Source organism: Ailuropoda melanoleuca, chromosome X (genome assembly GCF_002007445.2).
Source record: "Ailuropoda melanoleuca isolate Jingjing chromosome X, ASM200744v2, whole genome shotgun sequence".
NCBI lineage: Eukaryota > Metazoa > Chordata > Mammalia > Carnivora > Ursidae > Ailuropoda > Ailuropoda melanoleuca.
Genome location: NC_048238.1, coordinates 92,248,205 through 92,260,885, shown reverse-complemented (window position 1 = coordinate 92,260,885; position 12,681 = coordinate 92,248,205). Strand labels below are relative to the sequence as shown.

Genomic DNA, 12,681 nt, shown 5'->3' with positions numbered 1-12,681 from the left:
ATTAATTGAAATGTTAAGCCCAGTTAGTAATCAAATATCTGTGTAGAGCATTTTATAATCTGTGAAATGCTTTATCACATACTTCATTTGATTTCTAACAGCCTTGTGACATAGATGTTGTTATCACCTCCATATAAGAGGTGAGGAGACAGAAATTCAGAGAGGTTAAAAGACTTGTTCAAGGTCACATAGCTAACAGAGTTGCCAGGGGGGTACTGGTCTCCACCGCAGGTTCTCAGTGTTCAAATGCTATGCTCTTTCCACTCAGACATTCTGCGCTATTTCTGCATGTGACATAACCCTGCTGCTTTTTGCAGCCCTAAATAAGGACTGTGTTTATAGTGGTATGACATGTTTGGGAGGTGAGCCAAGTGGTAGTCAAATAGCAACAATAAAAAAAAAAATCCTCACTGCCAATATAACTGTTCATGCTCCTTCTTTGGAGATCCTGAGATTCTGTTCCCCGTGATAGTACAGCACCCACCACATCCTCGCCACAGCTCTAGTTTTAATGCAAGCAGTGCCTTTCATTACAGGCAGTTTGTGGTTAGGGGTGAGGTCTCATAATCACAGTTGGGTGGTGGCCAACTGGAAGAAGATGGAGGAGAGAGAAACCTTAGAAGAGGGAGGAATGAGGGGACAGCTGCAAAGGGTGACAAGGAGGCAGGTGGAAGAAGGGAGGACAGGGATGAATGAGGAGAGGGAAGACAGCATGGAATCTGTGCTATGGTACCTTACTCTTTTCTCTTCCTCACCTCCCAGAGATACATGACAGGAGAAGGAAGTATTAGTGAAAGGAGGGCTGTTTTTCACTTAATCCATACTTGCTAAGTACTTCTGTATCAGGTCCTAGGCCATTCCTTAGGTGATGAAGTAGTGAAGAAGAGAGACGAGGTCCCTCAGTGCATGGAACTTATGTTCTAATGGAAGAGACAGATACTAAGCTGATGCTACAGAGTAATGACATTATTTGTTTTCTGTGCTTACAGAGGGTGCTACGAGGCAGCATGGCAGTGCATATCTAATGTGGATTGGGAGATCAGGGAGATGGTCCCTAAGGAAGTGTTATTACATTAAGATCAGAGAGATGCACAGGAATTAGTCAAGGGAAGTGTGGGAGAGAAGAGCTCAGGCCGGGAAACCATAAGTACAGAGGTGTTGCAGTAGAGGATGATGGCCCCTTCAGAAACTGAAGGCAGGCTAGTGTTGGTAAGGAGGGAGAGGGGCAAGACGAATTTGGTGAGTGAGCAGAGTCAGATCATGTGGAGCGCTGAACATTAATTATAGGTCACATTAATTAGGTTGAACTTTACCTTTAGAGCAAAGGAAAAGCACTGAGATGTTTTTAAGGCAGAGGGACGGGTGGTGGTAAATTACTAATAGCAGATACTTATTTACTCCTTGCTTGTGTTGTTTTCTGTTCTAAGTTCTTTCAAAAGATCAGCTCATTATCCTCATAGCAGCCCTGAATCTACATCCCTGTTTTATAGATGGGGAAACTGAGGCATATAGAGGTCCAGTAATTTACCCTGGGTCAAGCAACTTTTAAGTGGTAGAGTATGATCAGATTTACATTCTTAAAAGATCACTCTGGCTGCAGTACAGAGAATGATGAGTTTATCTAGGGAAATCAGCCAGGAGGCTTGTTGAAGTGTGAAAAGATGAGAGAAGATGGTGGGGGTTTGCAGTATGGTGGTGTGGTGTTGATGGTGGAAGGAAAATCCATCCCCTACCACTCTACTAGCCTTGTGCTCTCTTTAGCCTCATTTTGGATTGCCTTTGTATCACCTTAAGACTTGCCTTGATCCTCCATATATATGCATATTTAGCTGAGGATTTTTGAGACAAGTAAGAGTTCATTCTGAATGTTGGCTGTTTTTGAACCTTGTCTCTTCCATTCTTTACCAGGGGAGGCAGACCTGAGCTAAAGTGGGTCCTTTAATTAGGTAGGTGTTGTGTTTGAGTTCAGAGTATAGACAGATGAGTGTGGCATGCTAGTCATCTGCAAAAGCTGTTGTTGTTTTTTTCAGGGAAGATGTGATATTGATAACTAATACCTATCTTCTCGAAGATACCCAGCATTGTTTTTTCTCCCTCTATAGCTCCAGAAAACTCACCAGAGCCACAAAGTGAGTGGAGCAATAGTTTACTCTCAGTTTAACAGAATTGCTACAGTGCAGTTACCTGGTGTTCTCTATGCATAGTTATGTTCTCAGAAAGGGACTTCTTTCCCCCCTTCTGCTTAAAGGATTGCTAACTCAAAAGAGAGAGGTGTAGTCTTATAGCTGGGGGTATTATGGTGCATGGTACTTTTCTGTCAACTTTGAGTCCCCATAGTCTTAGTCTGTAGTGATTTTGGGTGGTACCAGTAAGCGGCTCAGTATTTTTTTTTAAATATTTTATTTTCATTTATTTGAGAGAGAGAGAGAGAACATGCCAGTGCACACATGAGCCAGGGGGAGGGGCAGAGGGAGAGGGAGAAGCAGACTTCCGGCTGAGCAGGGAGCCTGACAAGGGGCTTGATCCCAGGACACTGAGATCATGACCTGAGCCAAAGGCAGACGCTTAACCAGCTGAGCTACCGAGGTACCCTGGGCTCCGTACTTTGGAAGCTGTTGGTAAAGATCATTTTTCTCCAGAGCCTGCTTATTTGCATTTTTATTTTATATTTTGATTCCCCCCCCCCCGATATTTAGCACAACAAGGTCACAGCTATATTGCTCATGATAAGATCTGGAATTAAAGAGTTTTATTTGAGGCTGAGAAGTATTGTTTGTTTTGCCCTAACCACTTGGTGGATAGCAGTGCCTCATGCGTCAATTCTCCTTGCTGTCTAAGCTTTGACCTTGTTGCAAGTTAGATACATTCAGAAGCTTGATTGCTCTTGCAACTTAAAGGAGTTACTTAATGTATTTAATCACTGTGTTCCCTGAAATCTTTCTATTGGAAGAGGATGAGTTAATTGCAATTTCAATTGCAGAACTAAAAAAATCCAGAGGATCTAGAAATCCCATGGAGTCTAAGACTTGGAGTGAAAGACTTTTGCCATATTTGAAGCTGAAGAAAGCTGTAGAATATTTTTACATTTATCTTCAATAAAAAAAATCCTTTAGGGACAGATGTAAACATGACAAATGGACGAAGTTCCATAATCTTTGTGAGTTTTGGTAATGTGTTTGCAGTGGTGGGAACAGTACAGTGTGCGGATTTCAGTTTGTGTGCCACTACATTTAATTCATTTTTCCATGTTTCTATGAAACGCTTGCTAAAACTTGTCTAGCCAAGGCCAAAATTTTCTTCTCACTTTTCCATGGAACATAGCTCTTAATTGCAAATTCCTTGGTGTCTGACTAGAAATCCAAGTAATCATTGAGATGTTTCCTTTTGAAAGATAACTGATTAAACTGTGGCTGTATTAAGTGTTATTGGGGGCCATCAGAAAGACATACAGTATGAATACTTGAGATAGCTTCTAGGTATTGCTTAAGTATTGTTGGTCTATAATTTGTCTACTTAATTCTTACGTAACACTTTGAAATCACTCCAGGAAGTCTAATGCTGATAAGAACTTCATTAAGTAAAAATGAATAGCTTTTAAAAATGGTAAATATTAAGGAGTTCTTTTTCTTGTGGAAGGAGATATAGGAATGCAGGAATTTTGAGTCATTTCTAATTCTGTTATGTATTTGAATTAAAATAGTAAACATAACATTGATGAAGTCATTCTAAAGTTTTGCTGTATTAAAAATATGAGCAGTGGATCTGGAAGAAGTAGTCTGCCATGGAGCCTAAAATCTGATGGTATAATGTAAGGTTATGATTTTGTTTTTCTTAAATTCAAGGGGGAAATTTTTAGTATTGGAGATATCTGCATAAGAATAAACAGTTTATTTTGTGTGAGTATGTTTCCAGGTGCATTTCCATTTTCTGGCATAAAATTCAGTGTTTATGAAATACTTTTTAAAATATGGTTTGTTGGACATGGAATATTTGAAGCTATTTGATTAAAAAATATCTTAAGATTAAAGAGGTTTTTCTTTAGTTAAAATTAAAATTTGAAGCCAAAGTAATTTCACATGCCAGCAAGGGTCTGTTAACCTTTTAAAGCTATGCCTGTAATTTTTTCCAGACATTTTGTTATGAAAAAATTGTAAACATACAAAAATATTGAAATAATTGTACAGTGAAATCTGTATACACACTGCATATATTCTCCAATTTACATCTTACTGTATTTGCTTTATCATCTATTTGTCCATTTGTCCAGCCTCTAGCAAATGGATATCCAACTTGTTTTTTAAAAGATTTTATTTATTAATTTGAGAGGGGGAGAGAGAGAGAGAGAGAGAGAAAGTATGAGAGGGGGGAGGGTGGGAGAAGCAGACTCCCTGCTAAATGGGGAAACCCGAAGCGGGACTCGACCCCGGGACTTTGGGATCATGACCTGAGCCAAAGGCAGATGCCCAACCAACTGAGCCACCCAGGTGCACCATCCATCTTTTTTTTATGCATTTCAAAGTTGCAGACATAAGTATATTTGACCCGGAAACACTTCAACATGCATATCATTAGCCAGAGTTCAGTATTTATTTGATTCTTTTTTTAAGGTAAAATTTGCATACAATGAAATGTATAAATCTTAAATGTTTCATTCAATGTATTTTGACAAATGTATATGCTGACATAACCGAAACCCCTATAAAGATCTAAAACATTTCCGTCACCTCAGAAAGTGGCTCTTCCCCTTCAATATCTAGACCCACTCCCCAGAGAGAGCCAAGGTTCTGGTATTATTTTCTGGTTTTTTTTTTTTTTTTGGCTATTATGAGTAAAGCTGCTGTGAACATTTTTGCAAAGGTCTTTGTATAGATAGATATATTAGGAATGGAATTGCTGGTGTGCATCTTATTTAAAATTGAATTTAGCTATTAAAAAAGTTATCTAAAAATAAACATAAAAATCAAAGTTATCACTGGACTGCATTTCATTTTTTTTAAAGATTTTATTTATTTATTCGATATAGAGACAGCCAGCGAGAGAGGGAACACAAGCAGGGGGAGTGGGAGAGGAAGAAGCAGGCTCATAGCAGAGGAGCCTGATGTGGGGCTCAATCCCATAACGCCGGGATCACGCCCTGAGCCGAAGGCAGACACTTAATTGCTGTGCCACCCAGGCGCCCCTGCATTTCATTTTTAATTTATACCTTCTTTTCCTTTTCCATTTGTTATCATCCTAGGCCAGGTGATCATACCTCATTTCTAGATTATGACCACTCAGCTGGTTCTCTTTCCTCTAGTTGCTTCCCCGCTTCAATCCATCCAACACAAAGCTTACAAGTGAGAACACTATGTTTTGACACTTTAGTCTCTTATGGAAAAATCTCTAGTGGTTGCTGTTGTCTGCTGTATAACTTTTTTTAAAAGTAAGCTCCATGCTCAACATGGGGCCCAGTGTAGGGCTTGAACTCACAACCCTGAGATCAAGACCCGAGCTGAGATCAAGAGTCAGACACTTAACCAGCTGAGCCACCAAGACACCTCACTACTGTGTAGTTTCAAAAGCCCTTGTAAATCTATCTCAACCTGGCCTTGTTTCTTAACTCCTTTTCAATATAAATCCCATATGGTCCTTCCTGGCTTTGCTTTCACCATTTTTGCTCATATTCTTCCAGCCTAGAATGTTGTTTCCCTCTTCTTCTCCATTTCTCCAAATCCTTAGAATTCAAAATTCCACAACTAGGTTGTGAGCTTCCTGTAGGCAAGGACCATATCTACTGCTTTTATATTCCAGTGAATACCTGTCATAGTGCTATGGACATAATAGACATTTAATCAGTATTATTAATTTGATTGTGTGGTACTGATGATTGCAAATGAATGTGTTTTTTCAGTAATTCTTTTAAACCCATTTAGTAGGGTTTATATTTAAAAAACTGGATGCAGTTGTTTTTAAAAAATATTTATTTTCAAGTTACAATGTAATAGTTTCAAACTCTGTGAAATATGTATAACAATTAGGAAAATGTACTGTGATATGTATTATAATTACATTATAGTAAAACTATGACTATCTGACATCCCTAGGGAATGAGTTGTTTGTGGTGGGTGTGCATATCAAACAGTGCAAGGCTTAGTGTCAACCCCTTTCATGTTTAATGGAATGCTATAAAATGTACCACACATGTTATGTACCTGCTGTCTTAAAATCAGGGTGCTACATTGTTACTGCAGGTGTACATAGAAATGATGTGAGGCTTTGGCCTGACTGACTTAGTTTGTCACTCCATACAGTGAATGCTGCTCCATATTGCTGAACTGTACAGGTTGTCTGTGTTCACTATGACAGTTGGAACATAAGGGCCAGAGCTTTGAGATACAGCCGAATGGCTGACTACTTACTTCCTTGGAGAGCTGAGCTTCTGTCCTCAGTCTTTTGGACTTGAGCTCTCTTCTCAGTTGTCAGCGTTTTACAGTTCTGTATCTAAAACACTAGAATTTCTGTTGGCCACTGCTACTGTAGCTTTTTCTCTTGACTGCAGGTTCCATCATAGCTGTTTGTGTGCTCTGCTACCCTTCCCCTTTTATATATATTCTCTCTCTTTTTTTTTTTTGGTTCTTCCTTATCCCCTCACTTCTTCCAGTGTTTGCATTTATGTGAAGATGCTCTCCCTTTCCATACCCTGGTAGGCAGTAAAAGCATTCCTTTCTTTTTGCATTTTGACCTGATCAGGGCATTGAATGCATTCTTCAGGTGCATTGCACTTCTCTACCCTGGTCTATTTTGCTGGGTGTATTGCCAGGCGAATATGGGCTCTTTTTGTGCTGCAAAACTTTTTGTTTCTTCTGGGCTTGAGATTTTATTGTATAACGTTGGTGTTGGCATAATGATATTACTGTTACTACCCTGTATTACAATATTATAAGGTGGTATTTTGTTCCACAGTTATAATTAAATCTAGAATATAATGGGGCATTTAGCAAGGGGTTTAACTCTAAAATAGCATGCAGTACATTTAAGAATGTTTTTTATTTTGGTAATATCATGATTGTAAGAATGTGGAGAAGATCATGTGTCATTCTGGTATGACTTAATATTGTTTACTGTTGAAATAACTCTAAGATTGATATGTGTATATACACCCTCAATTAATTTTTCTCAACAGTTTACTTACAATTCATCTCTTGATGTATAGGTCCCACGGAATCCTGATATTCCTAATCCAGCTGTGGTTCAAAGAGAGGAGCAAAAAAAGATTGATGGAGCTGAACCTCTTACACCAGAAGAGACTGAAGAAAAAGAAAAACTTCTTACACAAGTAAAATATTTTAAGTGGCTGAAGTGTTTCTAATTAACTAGTAGAAAAAAGAAAATACAGATCACATTTACCTTTTATTGTATGGGCTGATTAGACACATCAACAACATGCAGGGCTATTTGGTAAACATATATTTAGATCAGCTATTCCTATTTTTTGTATCCCATTTGTAGAATACACCCATTCGGAAATGCCAGAATATAAGTGTCAGTTATTACTAAGAAGACATATTTTATCAGTTATGTTAATCCATGTATGAATCCTGATAGGCAGCAATTACTAGCATATTCTTGAAAGTTTAAATTTATTTTATTGATTGTGAACTACCCTCTGAAATTATACTCTACTAATCTTTTATTTATGGAATAATTTCATAATTCTCAAAAGCCTTTTATCCTGTCTTGGAAAGAACTTTAATACAACAGTGAGAGATTTCTGAAACTTTGTAAGGTCATTATTGTATAATTAAAAGCTAATAGTTATTGAATAGGGAACATTTTCATTTGAACAAACTATTAATGCTTTCTGATCATTGTTGTTTTAATGAGTTTTATGAGTGTAGAAACAATATACAAATAATCTATAGGAGATGAATAATCTGTAGAAGATAAAAAAGTTACAGTATAAAAGACCTTTTTAAGATAATAAACAAGCATGTGTACTGTATGATACCACCTTAGTATAAAAAGTTGCCAGCAAGATTTATTTATTCAACAAATTCTTTTGAACAACATGCAAGGCACAGTGCTAGGAAAGTTGCCACATTAATTATTGAGAGATAGTTTTTATATTTATATCTTATTTATTATGTAGGTCTTTTCTTTGTTATGATGTATAATTTTACTGAGTGTATTTTTACAAATTATATTCATAAGTTTTTGAGCCAAATGCCTGGAAGTCATAAAGTTTAGTTTGAAAATGTAATTGCAGTTGGCTGAATATTAGAACTTACCACAGAATAAAATAAAACATTTAAATATTCATGTTTTGTTTTCACAATTTATTTCCTGAACATAAAAATAAAGTTATGGTCTTAGAATGCTACTTAGCTTACAGTATATGGTGAATGTACACCATATTGTGAATATACAGTATCAACTGAGGAATTGCTTTAGTTTGTAACTAGAAGTAAAATCAATTTTTTCACTCCTCTTTAAACATCTTTCTCTGGTGTCTTAAATAATTAATCTTTTAAAAAATGTCATGGCGAAGATACAAAATGTGGGGTCACCTGAAATCTTCATCAGCTAAAGGCCAGGGATAGAGTTTTGAACAGCTAGGGATATCACATTGTTATGGGTTGGGATATAAGGAGTAGAAAACAAATTTTTGGTTTTGTGACTTCACAGACATACTAATAATACCAAAGAGATTTAAAACATTGATTGGTTAAACTGTTCTTTTAACAAAGAAATTGAGTGGGACCAATAACATTCTGTTTATAGAAATTCTATTTATGAATACAATTTTGAATAGAAATTATTTATTCACAGTACAGTTGGCCCTTGAGCAATGTGGGAGTTAGGGGTGCTGACCCCCCATGTAGCTGAAAATTTTCCTGTAACTTTTGACTCCCCCAAAACTTACCTAATAGCCTATTGGTGACTGGAAGACTTACTGATAGCATAAATAGTTGATTAACACATATTTTGTATGTTACATGTATTACATACTGTATTCTTACAAGAAAATAAGGTAGAGAAGAGAAAATGTCATGAAGAAGATCATAAGGAAGAAAAGATACATTTACAGTACTGCACAGTATTTATCGAAAGAATCCATCTATAATTGGGCCCACGAAGTTCGAACACATGTTGTTCAGGGGTCACCTGTAGTTTGGAATGATGTAAAGATCTACAAATTTTTTTCTGCATTCTTATTTTTTCCTCTGTGTTTTTTGATCTAATGCAATCACATTTCTTTCTTAATTTACATGGGAACAGATCTTTGAAAAAAACTATTGAAGCACTGTGCCTTGCATATTGTTCAAAAGAATTTGTTGAATAAATAAATCTTGCTGGCAACTTTTTATATCAGGACTTCATTATTTGTGTTAGCATTTTTATATCATTGCATTTGTATTTTAATGTAGGCATCTATAAAATAAGGAATTAAAAACTACACAGTATCTTGGAACTATAAATCTGTTTGTAGTACTTGGAGAGAAGTACATTCTCTTCATGATAGAAAAGCAGTTATTTTTATAACACTCAACTTCTGATTATAAAAAAACTGGGATTTTGTAAGGAGGAACACTTTAAGTTATTTAAACTGTTTTTAATGTGTCATTGTATAGAAATAAGTAGAAGAAGAAATGGGTTTGCTGATTTAACTTGTATTGATGATGCTTAATTTCTGTTCACAGGGATTCACAAACTGGACTAAGCGAGATTTTAACCAGTTTATTAAAGCTAATGAGAAGTATGGAAGAGATGACATCGATAATATAGCTCGAGAGGTGGAGGGCAAATCCCCTGAGGAGGTCATGGAATATTCAGGTTTGTATATAACCTTAAAGATAGTGTTTAATTGTAACCTTATCCATTTCTTTAGTGTCAATTTAATTGTATCATTGTTCAGAGATCTTTTATTTTATTTATTTATTTATTTATTTTTTTAAAGATTTTATTTACTTATTTGACACAGAGAGAGAGACAGCCAGTGAGAGAGGGAACACAAGTAGGGGGAGTGGGAGAGGAAGAAGCAGGCTCCCAGCGGAGAAGCCTGATGTGAGGCTCGATCCCAGAACGCAGCCGGGATCACGCCCTGAGCCAAAGGCAGATGCCCAACGACTGAGCCACCCAAGCGCCCCTGTTCAGAGATCTTTTAAACTTTTATGAATAAAGTATAGGTAAAAGTATAAAATATAATTGTATTTCCACAAAAAAGATTATAAGATTTATCTAAATCGACTGCTGCTGTCCTTAGCAGCTAGCTAATAGAGGCAAGTAAAGCCCTAATGAAACAAGGGTAGCTATTGAATGAGTCCTCTTCTGGGAAATTCAAATCTGAGACTTTAGGTTCAGAGGATTGAATTAGTGTCTTTCTAGGTCATCCATGAAGTAGAAAATTCCTCTCAGACCCTTTTCTATCCTCAGATACCTTCACGGTTCCAGTCAACTCCAGGCAGGTCATGTGCATTCCATTAACTCAGGGCCGGCTGGAATAGATCTAAAAAGTCTGGTTGAATAAATCTTTTGATTGTTTCTAGAATCATCTCCCTTTCTTACTCAGCTGTGTCTTTGGTCTTGAAGCATATGGAGTTAATATTATTTCCCATGTCACAGCACATCTAACCTCAGGCTTCTGAAGAAATCTTGTTAAAGATAGTCATTATCTCAAGCAAGTTTTCCATATGTAGAACAGCAGGTTTCTAACTTCCAAATAGGTTGAACTTTCAAATTTAGTCTGAATATGAGCTGTTTAGGATCTAGAACATTTTTTCTTATAGAAGAAATATTACAAAGTAGGTTTAGGTTTCTGTGCTGACCTCTCAAAGCCTATTTAGCTTAACAACTGAAATTCTGTGTTTTTGCAGTGAAAAATAGCAGGGAGCAAACATTATAATACTAATAAATACACCAAAAATGGATACAAGTTAAGAACAGCTTTTAATTTATCTAGAGTGTTAGTTCTTGAAGAAATCCAGTTCATTAGAGAAAAGACACTTTTTGTTTTGGAAATCTGAAAGGGTTTCTGGTGATTACCAGGGAATTTAGAGACTGATTGCATTGAGTTTTTATTTCATATAATATCAAATTTATGAACTTCCTTTTCCTTGATTCCAGCATAACATTACTATTACTCTTAAGCTCTGTCACATAAGTTTGGGACATCTGGGGGCATAGGGCAAAAATGAGAGCAAGAAATTCTAGCAGCAAGAATAGAAGGAAAAGAGTATAAGAGAGATTTTGTGCAGAGAGATTTTCTGAAGTAGAATTTTCTTCAAAATAGCATCAATATTTATGAAATTGCAAGAAAACAAGTGATTAAAAAAATGCTGTGTCAGATGCTCTTGGTGGCATGACTAGCTCAGGGCAGCTTAATTGGGGCCATGTCAGAGGGTGGGGAGATTGGAATGGCTTTATGTAACTGGTTGCAATAAAAGAAGAAATATATACAAATGGCTGTTTGTGAGTATATTATACGTAACAGCCATTTATATGTTGAGTGAATAAGTGAGAGAATGAAAAAATGAACAGAGGTGCTTATAAAAGTCAGAGAGTGACAATTCCTTGTGTGATGCTGAGATGGGTGGTTGATGTCCAGTGCAAAGAAGAAAATGGCCCACTAATGTACCAATTGTGTGCTATGGGCTAGATGTTTCCTGCCTCAAATTTCTATGTTGAGATCCTAACCCCCAACGTGATGGTATTAGGAGATGGGGGCTTTGGAAAGTGATTAGGTCATAAGGGTAGAGCCCTCGTGAATGGGATTAGTGCCCTTATAATAGAGACCCCAAAAAAGCCCCCTTGCCCTTTCCACATGTGAGAACATATTGGGAAGATGGTCATCTATGAACCAGGGTGTGGGCTCTCACTGGACCTGGAATCTGCTAGCACCTTGATCTTGGGACTTCCCAGCCTCCATAACTGTGAGAAATAAATGTTTGTTGTTGAAGCCCCACCCCCACAAAAATAAATAAAACTCTGAGAGCACTAACATTCCTTTTATGATAGGCTCTAAAAATGAAAAATTTGAGAGGGTAGAGTATGCTATTAAAAGGTCTTTTGCTGAAGTCATAACGTGATATAATGCAACCAAATTATTTAGATCATATATAAAATTTGGGTGACTTTGTTGGGTTTTTTTGTTATTGTTTTATTTTTTGTTTTTAAGAGAAAAGGCTATTTCAAGTAAGTTTAGAAAACAAGATAACAGGTCATTGGAAATATTAAGTTTAGTGAGTGGTTCCAAAAGTAAAGTAAGAGTTTTGGTAGAAATTGCTGCTTCATAGGAAGTTTGAGTGACCTGTTGATAATGGGTTTCATTTTTGTTTTGGGATAATGAGTTTCATTTTGTTTCATTTTGTTTTGCATAGCTTCTGGGGAGCTATGTTCTCTAAGTTTATACGGTCTCCTCTCTTCTGTTTAACTTTATGTGTTTGTTCCCTTCTATATCATGTTTGAATGAAAGCATAGCTTAAATTAGTGTCTGTAGTATCTTTTGAAATTCTAGTCATTTGGGATTGATAATTAAAAATTCCAGGGGCGCCTGGGTGGCTCAGTCTTTAAGCGTCTGTCTTTGGCTCAGTGCGTGATCCCGGCGTTATGGGATCGAGCCCCGCATCAGGCTCCTCCACTGGGAGCCTGCTTCTTCCTCTCCCACTCCCCCTGCTTGTGTTCCCTCTGTCGCTGGCTGTCTCT

General features: G+C 37.0%; 1 protein-coding gene across 7 annotated transcripts in view; it reads left to right on the top strand.

Annotated features, from left to right (window-relative positions):
* SMARCA1 (SWI/SNF related, matrix associated, actin dependent regulator of chromatin, subfamily a, member 1) overlaps nucleotides 1-12,681 on the top strand; it is a 426,620-nt gene that overhangs the window by 37,772 nt on the left and 376,167 nt on the right. For all 7 annotated transcript variants that reach the window (XR_004622504.1, XM_034649950.1, XM_034649955.1 and 4 more), the window contains 2 exons: nucleotides 7,193-7,315; nucleotides 9,681-9,813. Coding sequence is in view for 6 of the 7 variants with exons in the window: in XM_034649950.1 (XP_034505841.1) it covers nucleotides 7,193-7,315; nucleotides 9,681-9,813 (256 nt within the window). In the remaining variant the exon portion in view is untranslated. The remainder of the gene's footprint in view (nucleotides 1-7,192; nucleotides 7,316-9,680; nucleotides 9,814-12,681) is intronic.